This window comes from Rana temporaria, chromosome 3 (genome assembly GCF_905171775.1).
Source record: "Rana temporaria chromosome 3, aRanTem1.1, whole genome shotgun sequence".
NCBI classification, from domain to species: domain Eukaryota; kingdom Metazoa; phylum Chordata; class Amphibia; order Anura; family Ranidae; genus Rana; species Rana temporaria.
In genome coordinates, this window is record NC_053491.1 from 277,761,393 (window position 1) to 277,783,989 (window position 22,597).

Consider the following 22,597-nt stretch of genomic DNA (forward strand, 5'->3'; position numbering starts at 1 on the left):
CCAGCAGGTACAATATTTAAAGGATTTTTTTTTTTTTTTAAAGCATCATTAAAATCACTGCTCCAGAAAAAACAACCGTTTTTAAAACTTTTTTTCCATTGATACATGTTCCCTGGGGCAAGACCCGGGTTCTCAAAGATGTTTTACGACAATAACTTTAAACTTTAACTTTAAAATTAGCACTTTTGAATTCGAACGTTCGAGTCCCATAGACGTCAATGGGGTTCTAAATGTTTGCGCGAACGGTCGGTCCGTTCGAAGGTTCTGGTGCAAACCGAACGGGGGGTGTTCGGCTCATCCCTAATGACAACACAGCAGCTAAACGTAAAGACTTTAATAGAGCAATATCTGTTAAAAGGACAGACATCCCCTCACCCGTATCCTCTCCTGCTCACCAGAGTGATTTGGGTGACGGAGATAAAGACCCTAATTGTCAGTGCCCTATTCACAAGAAGCCTCACCCCCTAAAGAAATATCTTGGGCTTAGGGCAAAGACATTACACGAGCGCAGGGAGATTCTTCAGAAACTTGGAATATGCTACAGGTGCTGTGCTTGTTATGGACATTTTGCTAAAGACTGTAAAGTTGTCATCAAGTCCACAGAATGCAGTAGCGACAAATATGTTACAGCCATGCATCCTGGCCCACCATCAGAAACTTCACAGCAGCCTCCTACCTCCAGCCCTGTCTCAAATCATGGCGGGGAGCAACAAGGTCATGCTCCAGCCACAGCTAATGTTTCCTCCTCATGCACAGAAGTCTGTGGAGAAGACTGATTACAAATGCTGTGCTAAGATTTGCGTAGTCAAGATATACCCAAAGGGACAACCTGAGGAAGCTATTAGGATGCATGCCATAATAGATGAACAGAGCAACAGATCCCTGGTTAAGCCTAAATTCTTTGAGATCTTTGGTATAGAGCGGGCGTCACTAAATGGCGGACCGCGGTCCGGTTCCGGCCCCAGTGGCCTTTCTACCCGGACCGCAGCCTCGCCTGTGTGTCTCTGTGGCCGGCTCGCCCGCCTGCCGATGCCGCTATATACACAGCATGGCAGGCGCAGCAGGTCTGTGCCGTCTCTGCACTCCCCCCTCCCCACACTGCCTGTCTGCCTTATTGACACAAACATGAATCACGACCGCGCTGGACAATGGGCGGGACTTTTTAGGTTAAAAAGTGGGTGATTGGTTGCTAGGCAGCGGGTCGGTCCCAGCAACAAATCACTCGCTTTTAATGGGAAAGGTCCCGCCCATTGTCCAGAGCGGCCACGCTCCATGTCCTGTGTGAATAAGGTAGGTTTTCTGTGGGGAGGGGGAGTGTTGTGCTGTGCACGACAGGACAGGGGTTTACTATTGAGAGGAATGTGATGGGGGGGGGTCAGTCTGTGATTGGTGGGTCAGTCTGTGATAGGGGGGGATCTGTAATTGGGGAGGTCTGTGATTGTGGGGGGATCAGTCTATGATAGTGGGGTCTGTGATTGGGGGGGTTCAGTCTGTGATTGGGGGTGGGGGGGGGGGGTAGTCTGTGATGGGGTGGTCTGTGAATTTGGGGGGTCAGTCTGTGATTGGTGGGTCAGTCTGTTATAGGGGGTCTGATTTGGGGGGTCAGTCTGTGATGGGGGGGATCTGTGTTTGTGGGGGGTTCAGTCTGTGATGGGGTGTTCTGTGATTGTGGGGGGTTCAGTTTGTAATTGGGGGGATCAGTCTGATGTGGGGTCTGATTTGGGGGTTGTGATTGTGGGGGGGTTCAGTCTGTGATGGGGTGGTCTGTGATTGTGGGGGGTCCATCTGTGATTGGGGGGGTCCATCTGTGATTGGGGGATCAGTCTGTGATAGGGGGTCTGTGATTTGGGGGATCTGATTTGGGGGGGTCAGCCTGTGATAGGGGGATCTGTGATTGTGGGGGTTCAGTCTGTGATTGGGGGGTCCATCTGTGATTGTGGGGAATCAGTCTGTGCTGGGGGTGTCCATCTGTGATGGGGGGGGGGAATCGGTATGTGATGGGGGTCTGTGATTTGGGGGGTCAGTCTGGGATGGGGGATCTGTGATTTGGGGGGGTCAGTCTGTAATGGGGGGTTTGTGATGAGGCAGGGGGATGTGATGTAAGGGGGGGGGGGCTGAGGACACTGATGTAAAAGGGGTTCTATGATTTCTGCACTGGCAAAACACAGGTCTCTGTTTTCTATGTGTCCTGTTCACATTGAAACAGCGCCCCTGCGTGCTGAGCAGTGTGGTACAAAATGCATTCTGTTTCTATGCACCGCAACTGATCTGTGCTGCATAAAAATGAAAGAAATGTATTTTGAGATTTTTATGTCGATTTCGATGGTGTGTGGGTCTTAAAGGTGTGTGCATGTGGGTGGTGGGGGGGCGCTGTGAAGTGGAGGATATCATGTGGCGTCATAGCACCAATATGACATTCGGACCTCCGCTGGAAGAATTTTTTTCCGACCGGACCCCCGTGAATTTTAATTCACTACCCCTGGTATAGAGGGACATGCATCACTGTATACTCTCAGAACCTGTTCTGGTCGTGAAGAGACCTTTGCCAGATGGGCCGATGGGTTCATATAATATCTCATATCAATAAGTAAGAGGGCATACCCCTACCAACATTAATTGAGTGTGACCAGATACCAGACGAAAGGGAAGAAATCCCTACTCCAGAGGCTGCATATCACCATCCTCACTTAAAGGGGTTGTAAAGCTTTGTCTTTAATTTTTTTTTAAATGGTTCCTTTAACCACTTCAATACCGGGCTTTTATACACACACCTCAATACCGGGCCTAATCTGGCACTTCTCTCCTACATGTACAAATCATCATTCTTTTGCTAGAAAATTACGCAGAACCCCCAAACATTATATACGTTTTTTTTAGCATACACCCTAGGGAATAAAATGGCGGTCATTGCAATGTTTTATCTTGCACAGTATTTGCGCAATAATGTTTGAAACTCCTTTTTTTGGGAAAAAAGTTGTTTCATGAATTAAAAAAATAACAAAACCGTAAAGTTAGCCCATTTTTTTTTGTAAAATATGAAAGATTATGTTACACCGAGTAAATAGATACCTAACATGTCACTGCAGGCATCATTCAGATATCCCCCCGCAAAGCCCAGGACGTCATATGACGTCCACCCAGGATGGGAGATCCCATCTGTGGACGTCATATGACGATGGGCCGGTATTGAAGTGGTTAAGCTAGTGCATTGTTGGTTCACTTACCTTTTCCTTCAATTTCCCTTCTAATTTTTTTTTTCTTTGTTTGAATTTCTCACTTCCTGTTTCTCCTCAGTAAGCTTTCCACCATCATCCGAGCGGTGGAAAGTCATTTAGAACAGCTTACTGAACACCTTACTGAGAAGGCCTCAAATGAAGGACCATTTAATCAAATTTATGAAAAGGATCTTTGACGATGATCACGACAAACCAGCTCCACCACGGACCGATGGATTTTTTCATCCGATGTCCGATGAAGCTGACTTTTATCAGTCTTGCCTACACACCATCAGTTAAAAATCTGATCGTGTCCAACGCGGTCATGTAAAACACAACGACGTGCAGAGAAAAATTAAGTTTAATGCTTCCGAGCATGCGACGACTTGATTCTGAGCAAGCGTGGTTTATTGACCGATGGATTTCCCCACAGACGATCGTTTTTTTCTATTGTTTTTTTAACCATCAGAAAATTTAAAAACAGGTTCTATTTTTTTTCACCGATGGGAAAAAAAACGATGGGGCCCACACACGATCGGTTCGTCTGATGAAAACTTTCCCGTTTTCATCAGACGAACCGATCGTGTGTACAGGGAATAAGGGTCAGTTCAGATATATCCGAATTGGATGCATTTTGAACCGCATCTGATTCGCATGTGAACAAGACCGACTTTCCATGGAGGCAGTTCATATATATACGGGCCGGTTGCGGTGCAAATTAAAAAAGGGTAGTCTGCATTTGTCAGTCTGGTTTAGGTGAGATTTAAGTGTTAAATTAGCACCTGAATCGCTCCTGAACCGCTGAATGGAAACTGCACCCCATTCTGAACAGAAACCAGACCCGCAAATTTACTATATTACCAAAAGTATTGGGACACCTGCCTTTACACACACACATTAACTTTAACCACTTCAGCTCTGGAAGGTTTTACCCCTTTCTGACCAGGCCATTTTTTGTGATACGGCACTGCGTTACTTTAACTGATAATTGCACGGTCCTGCGGCGCTGTACCCAAATAAATTGATGTCCTTTTTTTACCACAAATAGAGCTTTCTTTTGGGGGTATTTGATCACCTCTGCGTATATTTTTTTGCGCTATAAACAACAAACACAGACAATTTTGAAAAAAAATATATATTTTTTACTTGCTGCAATAAAACACATCCAATAAAAAAATGTAAAAAAATGTATTTCTTTATCAATTTAAGCCAATATGTATTATGCTAAATATTTTTGGTAAAAAATCCCAATAAGCGTATCTTGATCGGTTTGCGCAAAATTTATTACAACCACCGTTATGCCTCTCTCAGGAATGATCGCAGGTGGTCGGCAGACATCGGGACCCACTGATTGGCTCCCTCTCTGTCCAATCAGCATGCGATCTGGTCTCCGGCAGTGCGTGTGTGCCCCCTAGAGGCTATTGCATGAAATGACATACAGGTACATGATTTTGCGCAATAGAGCCACTTTGCCACAGTACATCACTCAGTCAGCAAGTGGTTAATGGCTCGCAGTCTCCACAATTCATCCCAAAGATGTTCTATCGTGTTGAGGTCGGAACTCTGTGCAGGTCAGTCAAGTTCCTCCACCCCAAACTCACTCATCTATGTCTTTATGGACCTTGCTTTGTGCACTGGTGCTTAGTCATGTTGAAACAAAACTTTTCCCACAAAGTTGGGAGCATTAAATTGTCTAAAATGTCTTGGTATGCTGATGCCTTTAAGATTTCCCTTCACTGGAACTAACAGGCCAAGCCCAAGCCCTGAAAAAAAAAACCCACACCATAATCCCCCCTCCATCAAATGATTTGTACCAGTGCACAAAGCAAGGTCCATAAAGATATGGATAAGCAAGTTTGGGGTGGAGGAATCCCACATCTTATATAGTAGCACAAGGTTGGGCATATTAGAAAAAGCAGGGCGCCCCTGAAACCCAAAAGAGACTAAACGATATGAGGCAGAAGCTGAAGACTCGGAATCCCACCATGCGAGATGCTGCAATTGAGCTGCTAGAAAATACATTTTCAGATTTGTAGCCACTAAGCCTCCAGCCTCCCTTAGATATTGTAAGAGATCCAATTTATTGCAGGGGCCTTGTTCTTCCAAATCAAATTTCACAATATGCCATTGACCTTAATAAAGTTCTTTAGAGGGATCCGGATGTGGCATCCAGATCATTTTAATAAAATTTACGCCACCTATTACTGAAAGGGGAAGTCTACACCAGACCCTACTTTGAATTTGAAACCTTGTCAACAAGGGGGCATCGTTATCTGCTAAATATGACAGAGAAGACGTGGTCATGGTTACACCCAAATATTTAGGAGAGGAAACAATTTCAAGATGTGGCAGGGTTGATGGTAAATCCTTAGGCAAAGGATCTAGTAGCAAATGCACAGACTTCAAGTTCTCACAGTTAAACATTCTTATTCTCCCTGGATAATTGGTATTTAAAGCAGTTCTTCAGTCTTTTGGATACAAATTAAAAGTCAGCAGCTACAAATACTGTTGATGCAGACTTTTAATAAACACTCACCTATCCAGAGCCTCTGGTACCGGCATGTTTACTTTGGGCAGCTGTCTGATGACGGCTATATTTGTTCTATTGTATTCTATTCTATTCCAATCTATTTTATTCTAATCTATTCTATTATTTTATTTTTTTTCTATTCTTTTCCATTCTATTCTCTTCTAATTTCTTTACATTCTATTCTAATCTATGTATTTCTATTCTTATTCTATTTATTCTATAAAGTAGCCTAAGTAGGAATCATCATCTTATTACACTTTAATACCTTACAGTAATTATTGAAATATGTTTCCATTTCAAATTCAAAATCATTTTAACATTTTGGATCATTTGTTATTTTATTACGTTAATTTAATTAGTTTTAATTTATTTCGGATTCGTTGAAATTCGTTACTATTGTGATTCGGAAATTCGGATACATCTGAATCTCTGAATAAGGATAATTTTGTCAAAATTTTGTTTCATAATGGAGCGAATCGCACATGTCTATGTAAGGCCCCGTACACACCATAGAATCCATCCGCTGAAAAATCCCAGCAGATGGGTTTCAGCGGATAGATCCTATGGTGTGTACACGCCAGCGGATCTGTTTCCGCGGATATTTCTCCCCTGGGATGGATTCCGTCAGATCGAATATTTGCTGACATGCCAAGCAAATCCATCTGCTGGAATCCATCCCAACGGATGGATCCGCTGGTCTGTATAGACTCACCGGATCCATCCGTCCGAAGGGATCCCCCGCATGCGTCGTAATGATTCGACGCATGCGTGGAATTCCTTATATGACAGCGTCGCGCACGTCGCCGCGTCATAATCGCGGCGACGGCGCGACACGTCATCGCCAGAGGATTTCGGCACGGATTTCAATGCGATGGTGTGTACACTCCATCGCATAGAAATCCGCGGAAATCCTCGAGAGGATTTATCCGTGGAAACGGTCCGCTGGACCGTATTCGCGGATAAATTCTCTCGTGTGTATGGGGCCTTAGAGTGCATTTCCATGAGCTGCAAATGTATGGTTACTGAGACCCAACCCTTGCGACAAGCCACAAGCTTTTAGCCTAGATCCATTTGGGAAATGACAGACTCTCCACACACCTTCCTAGATGTTCAGCACATAATAAGAGAGAAAATGCATGACAAAAATGACAAAAAAATGGGTTTCCACTGCATTGAGTTATAATTAAAATCCAGCCTTATTAAGACATTATTTTATCTTTAATATTTTACATTGATTTTCTCACTTTCAAAACAGAAGTGACAGGCTCAAGAGCCTATTCACACCACAGCAGTGTAGGCTGCAATGCACACTTTTTTCACGCTGTCAGGCACATTGTGGCATACTGCGTTAGGCAGGCCATTTGAATAGGTTGCAACACTTTCGCACAAAGGAATTTTGTACTTTAAAGTTTTTATTAAATGGCTTTTTTTCTCCTTTCTAAAGTGTTTGCGCAATTTTATCCTCAGCTATTTGTAATTTTACAAGCCATGGATCACCACAGCTTTCCCTTCAAATTGGAGATGTGGTCCACATTTTGGAGTCTTGTGAAGGTAAGGGTCACTTATGACTACCATTATACAATACCATCTCTGCTGAAGAGTCAGGGAGAAGGGGGTTTGTGTTAGTTAATTACGGTGCCACCCAACTTTGCTAGGTGAGCTGCTGGCACTACTATTAGACTAATTGTGTGAAGAGAATGGGGGGGGGGGGGGTTTGAAGTGCAGCGCTGAATAACTGATACAATATATGAAAGTACAAACAATAAAGTGACAGTGCAAAATTACATATAAATTAACCAATGTAGTTGCCTACAAAGGAAAAACTATAATATATAGTAGTGAGAAAACATATGTGAAAACATATTAAAAAACATCCTCTGAACACACAGCCAGCACTGAAGACTTCTAACAGGCCAGATCCATGTGCCAAAGGCACCCTCCAACAGGGTCATCCCACAACTATTTATTCTGGCAGAGTCCTTATATGCTGAGTTTGGATCTTCACACTTTCTATATGCTTGTTCCTGGAATGTTTGGATGTTGAATCCGTGCTGCTGCAAATTAATTTTCACTTTAATTCTACTTTGGACTCATTCACGTGTCCCTTGATGCAGTTTAATAGACATGTTTTTTATAATATGTTTTCACATATGTTTTCTCACTACTACATTTTTGCCCAGGCTTCCTTGCAAAATAGCTCAAGTTCTTTCAGATTGGATTGAGAGCGTCTATGAACAGCAATTTTCAAGTCTCGCCACAGATTCTCATTTGGATTTAGGTCTGGGCTTTGACTGGGCCATTCTAACACATGAATATGCTTTGATCTAAACCATTCCATTGTAGCTCTGGCTGTATGTTTAGGGTCATTGTCCTGCTGGAAGGTGAATCTCCACCCCAGTCTTAAGTCTTTTGCTGACTCTGACAGGTTTTCTTCTAAGATTGCCCTGTATTTAGCCCCATCCATTTTCCCTTCAACTCTGACCAGCTTCCCTATCCCTGCTGAAGAAAAGCATCACTACAACATGATGCTGCCACCACCATGTTTCACGGTGGGGATGGTGTGTTCAGGGGGATGTTCGGTGTTAGTTTTTCACCACATACAGCATTTTTCTTTTATGCCAAAAAGCTAAATTTTCCTATGGCGAAACACTGCAAGGGAGCATAGACATGGCCGGGAATCCCGGGCCAAAGCTCTCCCCGCATTTTTCCCCACGGGAAAACCTCGTGTGTGTACATGGGGAAAGTTACCGATCAGGTTCTCGGTTTTCCTGGGTCCAGATACAGGGCAGGTAGCCATGGGAACAATAAGAGAACCCAATTATTTCCTGTGACTCCCTAAGGAGTCATCGTCACATAAACAACAGAAGCTATTAGCTAGAGTACTGCACACTGAAGTAATAATGGCCTGAGCATATTCTATGTAGGCTGAATGTATTAAATTAGATGCCTGCTTAGACAGGAAGCTGGCAGATTTTGTGGATATTTCTTTAAGCCAAGTGAGGGAAGACTTTATAGTACATTTTGCTGTCGAAAAATAGGGCTTTATGCACATGGGCGCATTTGGACATGTAGTGTAAAGACACTGCATATTTCTGGGGCCTAGTGTGTCCTAGAGCTGCATACAGCCACCCTTAGACATGAATGTACACAGATGTAAATTTACTGAATGCAACTATAGGGCACTCAGTGCATTACATCTGTCAGCCTGCACTACTTTACGCAAAAAAAAGTCATATATCTGCATACGGCTGCCTTCACCCATTCATGTTTGCAGACGGCTGTACGCACCTCCAAGACATTCTGGGCACCAGAAAAATTGCACCTATATGCATTGTAACGGTCACCACCGTTTACGACCTTCCATCCCATCCAAGACAGCTTATCGACACTCCAACCAATAGGACCCGATCCATTAGAATTACCCCCAGACACGAGACACACAGATCTGTGCTTCTGGTTTCAAATGTAATGCCCATTTTTAATGGTTTCTTCTTAGTCTTATATACAGTACAACCATGTGACAGTATTCAAAGGGACAATGAGATCTCCACCCCCCTAATCACACACTAAGGCTAATTACTAAACATTCTAGACGTGTCGGCGTCGGCCTATAATTATCATCATCGCATCACTGCACATTCCTTCATTAACAGCATAACAAACAAAACACCATCACACACTGAGTTCCCTAGGCAGACGTTCTGTCTCCGACAAGTACATTCCACACATAAACAGTATTTAGCATACATAATTAGAGGTCTGGGAGCAGACCTGGATTAACACCTTTACACAAGGACAATGAAATGTCTTCCAGGCCCTGACTCAATTAGCATGTCACTAGTCAGGGCTAATCATAGAATGAGTCACCACATTGAATAGCCAACAACTTGTGATATCTCAAGACATCCTACAAACATGATTTATTATTAATGTCCCATCTCATGTAATACATGAATTATGATTAGCCACCCTATGCCCAAAAGGGGCACAGGGTGAACTTAGACCCAAGAGTTCTTAGGGCCGCTGGCACAGGAGTATCCCCCATCCTCACAAAGTCTCTGGGGGTCACGGGTCATCCTGTTACATGCATGTAGCCTAAAATTTAGAAGAAAAGTGTTACATTGACATCTCTGTGTAAAAAACACACAAGAGGTCGAAACTCCTCATGCATTACCACCATAATATTTATTAAATTCCAAATTGCAAATGGATACTCACAAACACAAAAGCTAAACAGGCTAGTAACTCAATGCTTCAGCCTCGGGAGGTAGCGTTTCTGGAGCCATGCACCTTTCCTTGGAGCTCTGAGGAAAGGGGCATGAGTCCCAAAATGCGTTAGGTCCCATCACGAAAACATCAGATGGAAAAGCTAACACCCATGGCTAAAGCATATGAGTTACAAGCCTGCTGATTTTTGTGAGTATCCATTTGCTATTTGGAATTTAATAAATTGTATGGTGCTAATACACAAGGAGTTTCGACCTCTTATGTGTTTTTTGCAGTTGATTTGAGATTTTCCTGATCTGTAGGGGAAGCACTGCACATCTTATCTCCTGGAGCACCATGTATGAGCGCTGGAGTGTTTATTTTTTTGTGGGGAGTACCACCTATGTACTGGTCAAGAGACTGTTTGAATGTGTGTTTGAATATGCACAGTATGTTTAGACCTCTGTCTTGCTAGCACTTTGATACTACTCTCTTACACAGCTAATAATGTAATATATGAAAATGTTATGGAGGAAAAGCAGATTCTGTCTGGCTTTTGTGAATGGCATGAAAGTTTAGCAGATATTTTCATGGTCTGCTCTAATGAATTTATCTTTTTAGAATGGTACAAAGGATATCTGCTAAAACAGAGAACACTAGACGTAAGTTTCAATTTCTTCTACATTTCAAATAAGCATCAAATATGTTTACAAGGTTTTTTTTTAGGTAGCCATGGTCTTAATGCTAAAGTAAAAAAAAATGTAAAACACACTCAGAGGTTGCTCTTAGCCTAGGTGGACTCATTAACACCAAATAAATTACATGAAATTTTATCACAGGGTAATGAAACTCACTCTATATTTAAATCAAGTTTTCAGTCTGGTAATATAATTCATAATTAAAACATGAGTACAAACTCATTCCACTTATTTTAGGTAATACTTTTTCTTGGCTTGCCTCTGCATGCTGGAAGCAGATCCACAACCCTAATGCCTCGTACGGGAAAACTGTGAGGAGAGCTTTTGGCCGGGAATCCCAGCCGTGTGTATGCTCCTCGCAGTTTTTCCGACGGGAAAACTGCCCAAAAACCGATGGACATAAAAAGAGAACCAGTTCTCTTTTTTCCCGCCGTGAAAACTGACCTTTGCCCAGTGTTTTTTGGCAGTTTCCTATGGGAAAAACTGCATTGGCACAGTGATTATATCATTGCTATATTTACAAGGGAATAATTGAGTTTTCAAAAGCATTTGCTTCACACAAAGTGGATTTATATCCTTTGTGGTTATTGAAGAATATATTTAAAGAGACATTTTTGTATTAGGAGTTCAAGTGATACGACAAACCAAGCCTTTTTTTTAGCAGTAAGGAACAGTTAAATCCAATGGTGACAGTTGTCATTCTAATGTCTGTCTTAGTGCAGAATGTTAAAGTGGAAGTTCACCCTAAAAACTAATTTTTAACATTAGACTAAGCATAGTAAGGGCATTTACTTTCGGCAGGTCTTTTTTTTCCGTACATACCTTTATATTCTGATTTGGTCCAGGGCTTCCGCATTCTGATGACTTCGGGACTGGGCGTTCCTATCCCTGCACAACGCGCGTCACCAGATTTCCGGAAATAGCCGAGCTGCGAGTCGGCACTATACGGCACCTGCACCTGCCGTGTAGAGCTGACTACGCAGGCGCTGTATAGTGCCGACTCGCAGCTCGGCTATTTCCCGACATCTGGTGACGCGCGTTGTGCGACAGGTCACCTGTTTCACAAGCTGTCAATCATCGAACCAAAGGATAGGAACGCCCAGTCCCGCAGTCATCGGAACCCGGAAGCCCTGGACAAAAACAGAATATAAAGGTATGTACGGAGAAAAAAAAAATTACCTGCCGAAAGTAAATGCCCTTACTATGCTGGCTCTGCTAGATTTAATGTTAAATTTATTTTTTTTGGGTGAACCCCCGCTTTAAGGGAGTTATGTTTCTATGATTTAATCAATGTTAAATGTTTTACCAATGCCTAGCAACAACATCTATTCCACTGATGAGAGAAATATCACTCTTTGTTTGGCTATAGATTTCAGAGACTGCATTAATGTAATTGTTTTAGTACATTTATTACAGCATAACTCCCCAAAAAATACGTGTGCCATTTTTCTTCTTTCTACAGGGGATATTCCCTAAATCTTTTATTCACATCAAGGATGTTACAATTCAAAAGAAAAGGTAATATTGTAATTACAAATTTTATTACATTTATGGCCTAACAAGGTTCTTCTTCAAGATTCTTCTTCTTAAAGGGACACTAAAGGTTCAGTTTAAAAAATAAATAATAACAAACACGTTATACTTCCACAGTGCAGTTCGTTTTGCACTGTGCAACGTCCTCTTCTGTGGTCCCACGGCGGCTTTCTCGGCTCCTACCTGCAAGAGCTAACCCCCTCTGGGAAGCTCTCTCCCGAGGGGGTTACCTTGCGGGCGCACCCCCGTGTTATACACTCGGCGTGCATAGTCGCCGAGTGTATGACATGGCCCCGCCCCCCTGGCGGTCGTGTCACTGGATTTGATTGACAGCAGTGGTAGCCAATGGCTGCACTGCTATCAATCTATCCAATGAGGAGCCGATCAGCCATGAAGAGAACTACGTAGAATCGTGCCCATGGAGATTTGGGGCTCAGGCAAGTAAAATGGGGGCTTGGGGGGGGGGGAGTGCAAGGTGTTTTTTCACCTTAAAGGGTCACTAAAGGAAAACATTTTTATAGCTAAATAGCTTCCTTTACCTTACTGCAGTCCTGGTTTCATGTCCTCATTGTTCGTTTTTGCTCTGATGTTGCTGTAATTCTTCTCTGTTCTGGACACTTCCTGGTTGTCTGTTTCCTGATGACCACAGTACTGGGAGATTCTAGATTCATTTTCCAAACCATCACTGCTCTATGGCTCTGTACATGCACAGAGGCAGGATAACATGCAAAAACGAAACTAGATGCAAAAACGAAACTAGAGGTACATTATATGATTTATTTTTATCTATTTTTAATCAATTTTAAAAGGAATCAGTTAACTATTATGTCTCTATACCCTGTAAACAGTCATTTCAGCAAACATTTTTTTTCCTTTACAACTCCTTTAATGCTTAGGATGCATTAAGGTGAAAAAACACGAAGCTTTACAACCCCTTTAAAGCCCAGTTGCAGCTGGAGACAAAGGGTAGAAATAACATTGGGCTAAATAGTAAAAAAAGCTGAGTCACGTCTTACTTTTGCCCAACAGCGCCTTGTGAGACTGTGTAAAACACATATAATCTTTTCCAAATCTTATGCCCTGTACACACGAACGGTTTTCCCGTTGGAAAAAGTCCGATGAGAGCTTTTGGTCGGGAATCCCAACCGTATGTATGCTAAATCAGACTTTTTCCAATGGAAAAACTGGTGGAAAAAGATAGAGAGCAGGTTCTCTATTTTCCCATTAGGAAAAATCAGATTGGAATTTCCTATTGTGTGTACAAATTCCGACGTGCGAAATTCCGACGCATGCTCGGAAACAAATGGACGCATGCTCAGAAGCATAGAACTTAATTTTCTCGGCTCATTGTAGTCTTTTACATCACCGCATTTTCAAAAGTTCATCGGAATTCCATCAGTAAAACCATCCAACTTTTTTTCCAACGGGAATTCCACTCGTGTGTGCAGGGCATTAGAGGGACTGTTTAAATACATTTTGAGTGGTTACAGTGTTTAAATGCTTGCCGACCAGCCGCAGTTATACGGCGGCAGGTCGGCTCTGCTGGGCGAGATCACGTAGCTATACGTCATCTCGCTGAGCAGCCAATAGGGGCGCACGCCCCCAACGCTGACGCGCGTGCCCGGCGGTCGCGATCACTGCCGGGCACCCGCGATCGCTCGTTACAGACCGAGAACCAGGAGCTGTGTGTGTAAACACACTGCTCCCGGTCCTGTCAGGGGGAGAAATGCCTGATTGTCTGTTCATACAATGTATGAACAGCGATCAGTCATTTCCCCAAGTCAGTCCAACCCCCCCCCACAGTTAGAACACACCCAGGGAACATACTTAACCCCTTCCTCGCCCCCTGGTGTTAGCCCCTTCACTGCCAGTGGCATTTTTATAGAAATCAATGCATTTTTATAGCACTGATCACTATAAAAATGCCAATGGCCTAAAAAATGTGTCAAAAGTGTCCGAAGTGTCCACCATAATGTCGCAGTACCGATAAAAATTGCTGATCGCCGCCATTACTAGTAAAAAAAAAATATTAATAAAAATGCCATAAAACTATCCCCTATTTGTAAACGCTATAACTTTTGCGCAAACCAATCAATAAACGCTTATTGCGATTTTTTTTACGAAAAATATGTAGACGAATACGTATCGGCCTAAACTGAGGAAAAACATTTTTTTTTATATATTTTTGGGGGATATTTATTATAGCAAAAAGTAAAAAATATTCATTTTTTTCAAAATTGTCGCTCTATTTTTGTTTATAGCGTAAAAACTAAAAACCGCAGAGGTGATCCAAGAAAGCTCTATTTGTGGGGAAAAAAAGGACACCAATTTTGTTTGGGAGCCACGTCGCACGACCGCGCAATTGTCAGTTAAAGCGACACAGTGCAGAATCGCAAAAAGTGGCCTGGTCTTTGACCAGCAATATGGTCCGGGGCTTAAGTGGTTAAACTACTCTGCCACAGACCAGTAGGTAGTTAGGCTTCACATGCAACATTTCAAAAGGGATGTTAATGCAGCTTTGTAAATCCCTCATTTCAATGCTGCTCCTAACATTAGGAGAGTTTACAATACACTGATTGTTTGAAACTGAAGCACATATACACTAAAACCTTGGATTGCGAGCATAATTGTTTCCCGGAAACATGCTTGTATTCCAAAGCACTTGTGTATCAAAGCGAATTTTCCCCATAAGAAATAATAGAAACTCAAATAATTTGTTCCACAACCATTTATTCATAGGTCCTTCAGTTTATAGTCCATATACAAAGATTATAGCAACGTGATAAGTTGTGTAACCATAAAATGTCCATCCCCAAGGGGATCAGAAGCAAAATCCAGCAGGAGCTACAGAGTATAAAAGAGAAGAGAGGCGCCTCTAAGTGTAGCAATATGGTTACATTTAATGAAGGTACAACATTTAGCAACTCACATGGTTGATGATTAAAAGAGGCACATCTCAGTAGGCAGGCATCTGGGGTAAAGCGATCCACATAGACCGTTCTCCTCACCGCCGGCTCTCACCGCTCTAAGTCTGAAATCGTGAACCGGAAGACTGCCCTGCAGTAGAACGATCTGAAAGTGAGACTTGAACCTCTCGTGGAAGGGATGACATCAATGGCGGTGAGGAGAATGGTCTATGCCTGCATACTTAGATGTGCCTCTTTTAATCATCAACCATGTGAGTTGCTAAATGTTGTACCTTCATTAAATGTAACCATATTGCTACACTTAGAGGCTCCTCTCTTCTATTTTATACTCTCTACTCTTATATCAAGACATCGCTTGTATATCAAGTCAAAATGTATTAAAAAATGTTGCTTGTCTTGCAAAACGCTCTCAAACCAAGTTACTCTCAAACCAAGGTTTTGTATATTATTTAATATATTTATAAAGTATCTCACAAAAGTGAGTACACCCCTCACATTTTTGTAAATCTTTTATTATATCTTTTCATGTGACAGCACTGAAGAAATTACACTTTGCTACAATGTAATGTAGTGAGTGTATAACAGTGTAAATTTGTTGTTCCCTCAAAATAACTCAACACACAACCATTAATGTCTAAATTGCTGGCAACAAAAGTGATTACACCCCTAAGTGAAAATGTCCAAATTGGGCCCAATTAGCCCTCCATGGTGTCCTGTAACTCATTAGTGTTACAAGGTCTCAGGTGTGAGTGAGGAGCAGGTGTGTTAAATTTGCTGTTATCACTCTCTCATAACTAGTCACTGAAAGTTCAACATGGCACCTCGTGGCAAAGAACTCTCTGAGGATCTGAAAAAAAGAATCGTTGCTCTACATAAAGATGGTCTAGGTTAGGATGAAGGAAAAAGCTGGGACAGCCGCACTCCAAAAAAACTCCTCCTTTAATTAAAAATCACAAAATACATGCCACAGCAAAAAACAGCACAACAAAAGAAAAGCTGACGTTTCGCACTATGCCTTAGTGCTTCTTCATAGCAAAGATGGTCTAGGCTATAAAAAGATTGCCAAGACCCTGAAACTGAGCTTCAGCATGGTGGTCAAGACCATACAGGTTCTACTCAGAACAGGCCTTGCCATGGTCGACCAAAGAAGTTGAGTGCACATGCTCAGCGTCATATCCAGAGGTTGTCTTTGGGAAGTAAATGTATGACAGCTGCCAGCATTGATGCAGAGGTTGAAGGGGTGGGGGGGATTAGCCTATCAGTGCCCAGACCATACGCTGCACACTGCATCTAATTGGTCTGCATGGCTGTTGTCCCAGAAGGAAGCCTCTTCTAAAGACGATGCACAAGAAAGCCTGAAAACAGTTCTCTGAAGACAAGTAGACTAAGCATCTGGATTACTGGAACCATATCCTATGGTCAGATGAGACCAAGATAAACTTATTTGGTTCAGACAGTGTCAAACGTGTGTGGCAGCAACCGGGTGAGGAGTACAAAAACAAGTGTGTCTTGTCTACAGTCAAGTATAGTGGTGGTAGTGTCAGCTACAGTTCATTGAGGGTACCATGAATGCCAATATGTGTTGTGACAGTTTGAAGCAGAGCATGATCCCCTCCCTTCGGAGACTGGGCCGCAGGGCAGTATTCCAACATGATAACGACCAAAAAAACACACCTCCAAGACATCCACTGCCTTGCTAAAGAAGCTGAGGGTAAAGGTGATGGCCTGGCCAAGCATGTCTCCAGAACTATACCCTATTGAGCATCTGTGGGGCATCCTCAAACGGAAGGTGGAGAAGCACAAGGTCTCTAACATCCACCAGCTCTGTGATGTCGTCATGGAGGAGTAGAAGAGGACTCCAGTGGCAACCTCTGAAGCTCTTTTGAACTCCATGCCCAAGAGGGTTATGGCAGTGTTTCAAAATAATGGTGGCCAAACAAAATATTAACACTTTAGGCCCAATTAGGACATTTTCACTAAGGTGTACTCAGTTTAGTTGCCAGCAGTTTGGACATTAACGGCTGTGTGTTGAGTTATTTTGAGGGGACAACAAATTTATACTGTACACTCTACTTTACATTGTAGCAAAGTGTCATTTATTCAGTGTTGTCACATAAAACGGTATAATTAAATATTTACAAAAATGTGAGGGGTATACAAATTTTTGTGAGATACTGTACTGTATATTGTTTAATATATATGGTACTAGTGTAAAGGCATTGTACACTTTCAAAAGTTTTTGTTGTTTTAACTAGGTATTAGTTGTAGTTCACACCGGTGCAACTCGTCATGCAATTTGATAAGTCACACCCTATTGTAGACAATGGAACTGGTCAAATTTCCAGTGCCGCACCGATTTGACAACGTAGTTTTATTTCTGCACTGCTTTTGGCATTTTCAGGTGTGGCTTGAATAGACATCTGTTCAAAAAGTCTCATAGATGGTAGCCGGGCCGCACCTGATGTCGCACTGACATGCAGCTTTGAAACCGTGCGATTTCAAAACCACATTCAGTGTGAACCAGGGCTTACCTTTGTTGTTTTCCTTACCTTGTAACAATGGGCTCACATGTTGTGGCTGCAGTTTTAAGTGTCATGGCCAATCAATTCTCCTATGTCCATATATAAATTTACTGAGCTTGTCCCTAGGGGGGCAGACAAGTTCTTGTTCTAGGTCACACAATATCCAGTTCATACCTTGACATGTCCTCTATGTTACATCAGAAATGTGGCATGCTAATTAAAAAAAACATCTTCTAGCTGCATGGTGAGCCCCTTAGTACCCAACCATGTGGGTATGATGCACAGTTCAGGAAGCAGACAGACTTGTCTTTGCATCGGACCTGTGTGGATGTATACCCTGCAATGCACAAGGAGGTTCATGCAGCTGGACACCTGTCATCGATATCAAAAAGCTGCATGGCAGCCCGTGCATGGGACACCTGTGCATCCCGGGCAGCTCAAAACAGCCTTTTGCATGGCCAGATTGGTAATTATTAAGTGAACAAGGCCTTACCCTCACTTTCATGCCAGGTGACATTAGACATGTGCAATTCATTTAGTTCCAAATTCGTTTTTCAACAAATTTTGACAAATTCGTTAAATCTGTACATTTTTAAATTTCCGAATTTTCAAATAACGAAATGTTGAATTTCGAAAATGTTGAATTTCAGAATTTTCAAAAACTAAAAATTTCAGAAGTTTGGAAATTCAAAATTTGGGGATTTCGAAAAATTGCATTTCGGAATATAAAATTACAGAAATTTGGACATTCTAAGTTTCAGAAATTGGAAAATTCTAAGTGAAAATCTGAAAATGATAAAGAATGAATATTCAAAAAAACTAAAATCTTATAATAACTTAACTATCACTAACTATTAAATTATAGGTATTGGAATTTCCTCTCAACTTAGCTGTTAGAACGTAACGAATATGAATTTATCCAAAGTTACGAATTATCCGAAATAACGTAATTTAATAATAATAAATAATAATAAAAACATTTTTTTTGTATTATTTATTATTAATTTGTTCAGATGCGAAATTCGGAAATTCCAAAATCTGAAAAATTCAGAAATCGGAAATTCGAAAAGTGGAAATTCATAAATTCGAAATCCGAAAATTTGAAAATTGGAAATTCAAAAATTCGAAATTCGAAGTTTCAAAAATTTGAAATTCTAAAATCTGAAATTTAGAAAATTTGAAAATTCTAAGTTAGAAAATTTAAAGAAAATTAGAAAATTGGAAATTCCAAAATTCCAAATTCGAGAATTAAAAAATTTGGATATTTGAAAATCCGTAAGTAAAAATGAAAATCTGAAATAATAACTAATAATTTAAGTTAACTATTACTATTAAATTATAGGTATTGGAATTTCCTTTCAAATTTGGCTGTTAGGCCCCTTTCACACTGGGGCGGGTAGTGCAGTGGTGGTATATTTTTAGCAGCGCTATACCGTCGTAATTGCAACGATATTCGTCCGCTATCGGTGCAGTTTTAACCACTGCTAGCGTCCGAAAAAGGGTTAATGCTTTCAATGGGAAGGAGCGGTGGAAGAGCGGTAAACACACCGCTCCTTCACTGCTCCAAAGATGCGGCTAGCAGGACTTTTTGAGCGGTCCTGCTAGCGCACTGCTCCAATGTGAAAGCCCTCAGGCTATCAGACTGGAGAAACAGCAGCCACTGTTTAGGGTAAGTTTGCAGGCGCTATTTTTGGCGCAATAGCGCCTGCAAACCGACCCAGTGTGAAAGGGGTCTTAGTGAACGTAACAATTTTATCCGAGGTTACGAATTATCCAAAATAACGAATGCCGCATCTAAATGAATGGAACATAACGTAAAAAAATTGATTTTCAAATTTCTGAATTTTCCGAATTTTCTAATTTCCGAATTCCGAATTTTCTAATTTACAGATTTATGAATTCCGAACCTAAGGCCCCGTACACACCATAGAATCCATCCGCTGAAAAATCTCAGCGGATCGGTTTCAGCGGATAGATTCTATGGTGTGTACATTCCTGCGGATATTTATCCGCGGGAATTTCACGATTCCAGCAGATAAAAATTTGTAGACATGTCTACAAATCTATCCGCTTGAATCGATCCCAACGGATTGATCCGCTGGTCTGTACAGACTCACCGGATCAATCCGTCCGAAGGGATCCCCCGCAATGGTGTGATGTGGATAGATTTTCTGTAAAAAATAAATGAAATGCAATGAAAATAAATGTATTTGCACAACAGTGTTAAAAAAGTTCCCCTTAGCACTTCTAAGTTCTGACAGATGTAAGGTTGAATTACTTCGCAGTTGCGGCATAGGAGAGAAATTAGATGGACAGTCAATATTTGGCCACACAATTAATACTGGTATTTTTGCAACATTTGTTATACAGTTGTATTACGTAATAAACTTTCTCCAATGTGTATAAACCTTCTTTCTGTTTGTCTTTTTAGAAATACAGAGCACATTGTGCCGGCTGAAGTCCCATTGGTACGAGAAGTTACAGCTACCCTACGAGAATGGGGCAATATTTGGAGACAGCTGTATACAGTAAGAAATGTTATATATTTATTAATTGCAGAATACTGATCACAGATAAACATACCTAAGCCTAAAATTTTTTTATTACTAGTGTGAAGTAGTGAAGGAGAAAAGTTTCTGTATGTTTAATATTCATGTTCTTCTTGTTTAACCACTTGCCGACCAGCCGCCGTCATTATACTGTGGCAAGGTGTCACTATCCCGCAAATCGCTGTAGCTGTACGTCGGCTCGGGAACTCGCTTTAGTAGTCAGCGCCTGCTTGCTCCCATTGGCCAGAGGGGTAGCCAATCAGCGGGTCCGGTGGACTTGATGTCCGCCGGCACCCCACGATTGTTCCCTGCAGTGACAGAACAGGGATCTGCCTGTGTAAACAAGGCAGATCTCTGTTCTGACAGGGGAGATCACACAGATCCTGTCATTCTGTTAAAGCGGAACTCCACCCAAAAATGGAACTTCTGCTTTTCGGAACCCTTCCTCCCTCCAGTGTCACATTTGGCACCTTTCAGGGGGGAGGGGGTGCAGATACCTGTCTAAGACAGGTATTTGCCCCCATTTCCCGGCATAAACTCCTGTGGGAGTCACGCCATAAACCCCCCCTCCCCCCACTGTCTCCTGGGAAACACACTGTTACCAGGAGAGAGCGGGGACCAATGAGGACGGGCCGTAGGGAACCGGGCAGTGACTTCACTTCCTGATTCCCTCCCTGAAGATGGCGGCGGGGGCAGCCAAGAGAGGAGCGATTGCTTGGTCTCGGCTGCCGACATCGCAGGCGCACTGGACAGGTAAGTGTCCATTTTTTAAAAGTCATCATCTGCAGTATTTGTAGCGGCTGGCTTTTAAAAAAAAATTTGGGTGGGCTTTCACTTTAAGCAGGAAGATGGATCTGTGTGTTTCCCCAGTCACACAGTCCCCCATACAGTTAGAACACACAGTGAGGGAACACATTTAACCCCCCTGATCTCTCCTGATGTTAATCCCCTTCCTGCCATTAGTAAAATAATAGTGCATATTTTTAGCACTTATTACTGTAATAATGTCACTAGTTCCCAAAAAAGTGTCAAAAATGTCAGTTAAGTGTTAGATCTGTCTGCCGGAATGTTGCAGTCCCACTAAAAATCACCGATCGCCGACATTACTAGTAAAAAAAAAAAAAAAGCCAAAAATCTATCCCCTATTTTGTAGATGTGATAACTTTTGTGCAAACCAATCAATATACCGTAAGGGATCAGAGGGGTGAACAGCCGGCTCAGACAGTCCAGTGAAATAAAAATGTCTTTATTCAGAAAAACTTTAAAACAAACAGAAGAAACAACAGGCTTGTCTTGCAATACAGGTGTACATATACAGCTCTAACCAGAGCAACAGTCTTTTATATAATTTTGCTCACCACAGCAGACCACAATCCAGCAATGGATCCTCTCACACACTGTCTCTCACCCCAAACACACTGCTCCTCTGACATTTTCAGCCCAGCTGGCAATAAGCAGGTCTGAAGGGGAAGTACCTGCCCTCTTCAATTAACCCCTTCTTAACCCGCCCCAGGCTGACTCTCCACATATCCCCTCCCCCCGTTCCAGGCGCGGGGCTAAACAATTTATACCACAATGGCCATAGGCCTGGGTGGGGGCAGCATTATCAGATCGTTGTGATTGACACTGAACAAGGTGATTGCTGAACAAGGTGATTTACATGGGGACATAAGATACAGTTTTTTGGGCATGATCATTTTTTATTCAGACAAATTTCAGGGTGCAAGTATAAATGAGGCCATACATGTGGTTAACATTACAAAACAGCAAACAGTCAGTGAGGATCCGGCATAAAAAGAATAGCATGAGTCTGCCAAGGGTAAACAGCATATACAGTACCTGATACCACAAACCAAGAAAGTAGAACAGGGTGTAAGAAGAGAAACCCACCATAGTGTAGGGTCAGGATAGAGTAAGATTAAAAGGGGGGAAGCATAACAATTACAAAAAAACAATTAAAAGGGACCGCAAAAGAGAGGACAACACAAGCCCATCCAAAACTGCATAAAGATTGGGAACACTACCCCCCGACCAGGGCTTGAAAAGCGGAAGAGTCGATCAGCATGTCGCCCATAGAACGTACTTTCCGGGATAGCAGACAATGGCATCCTTGGCATTGATGATTTGATTCAGATTTTGGAACTGACCTGCTGACAAGGCGTGTTGCTTGCTGGACCGTGGATGGGATCTGATGGCCGCAGGGAAGATGGCAAGATGCAGCTGTGACCTGCTGCTTGCTGGACGGATCTGATGGCTGCAAGATGTGGGTGTAGGTCAATGTATGTCACCCCCCCCCTTTATCAGACCAGCTCATCTACTCTATACCTGGGTGGTGAACACAGCAACACCACTAGGGTTGCCACCTTTTCAAACCAGAACACTTCAGCATTGCACAGCAATTTGACTCCCCTTTACAT

At 42.3% G+C, this 22,597-nt stretch overlaps 1 protein-coding gene across 3 annotated transcripts in view; it reads left to right on the forward strand.

The window, feature by feature from the left end:
• Positions 1-22,597, forward strand: part of DOCK2 (dedicator of cytokinesis 2) — a 325,179-nt gene that overhangs the window by 41,709 nt on the left and 260,873 nt on the right. For all 3 annotated transcript variants that reach the window (XM_040344676.1, XM_040344678.1, XM_040344677.1), the window contains exons 2-5: positions 7,213-7,296; positions 10,573-10,613; positions 12,112-12,167; positions 20,063-20,159. In XM_040344676.1, the coding sequence (XP_040200610.1) occupies positions 7,213-7,296; positions 10,573-10,613; positions 12,112-12,167; positions 20,063-20,159 (278 nt within the window). The remainder of the gene's footprint in view (positions 1-7,212; positions 7,297-10,572; positions 10,614-12,111; positions 12,168-20,062; positions 20,160-22,597) is intronic.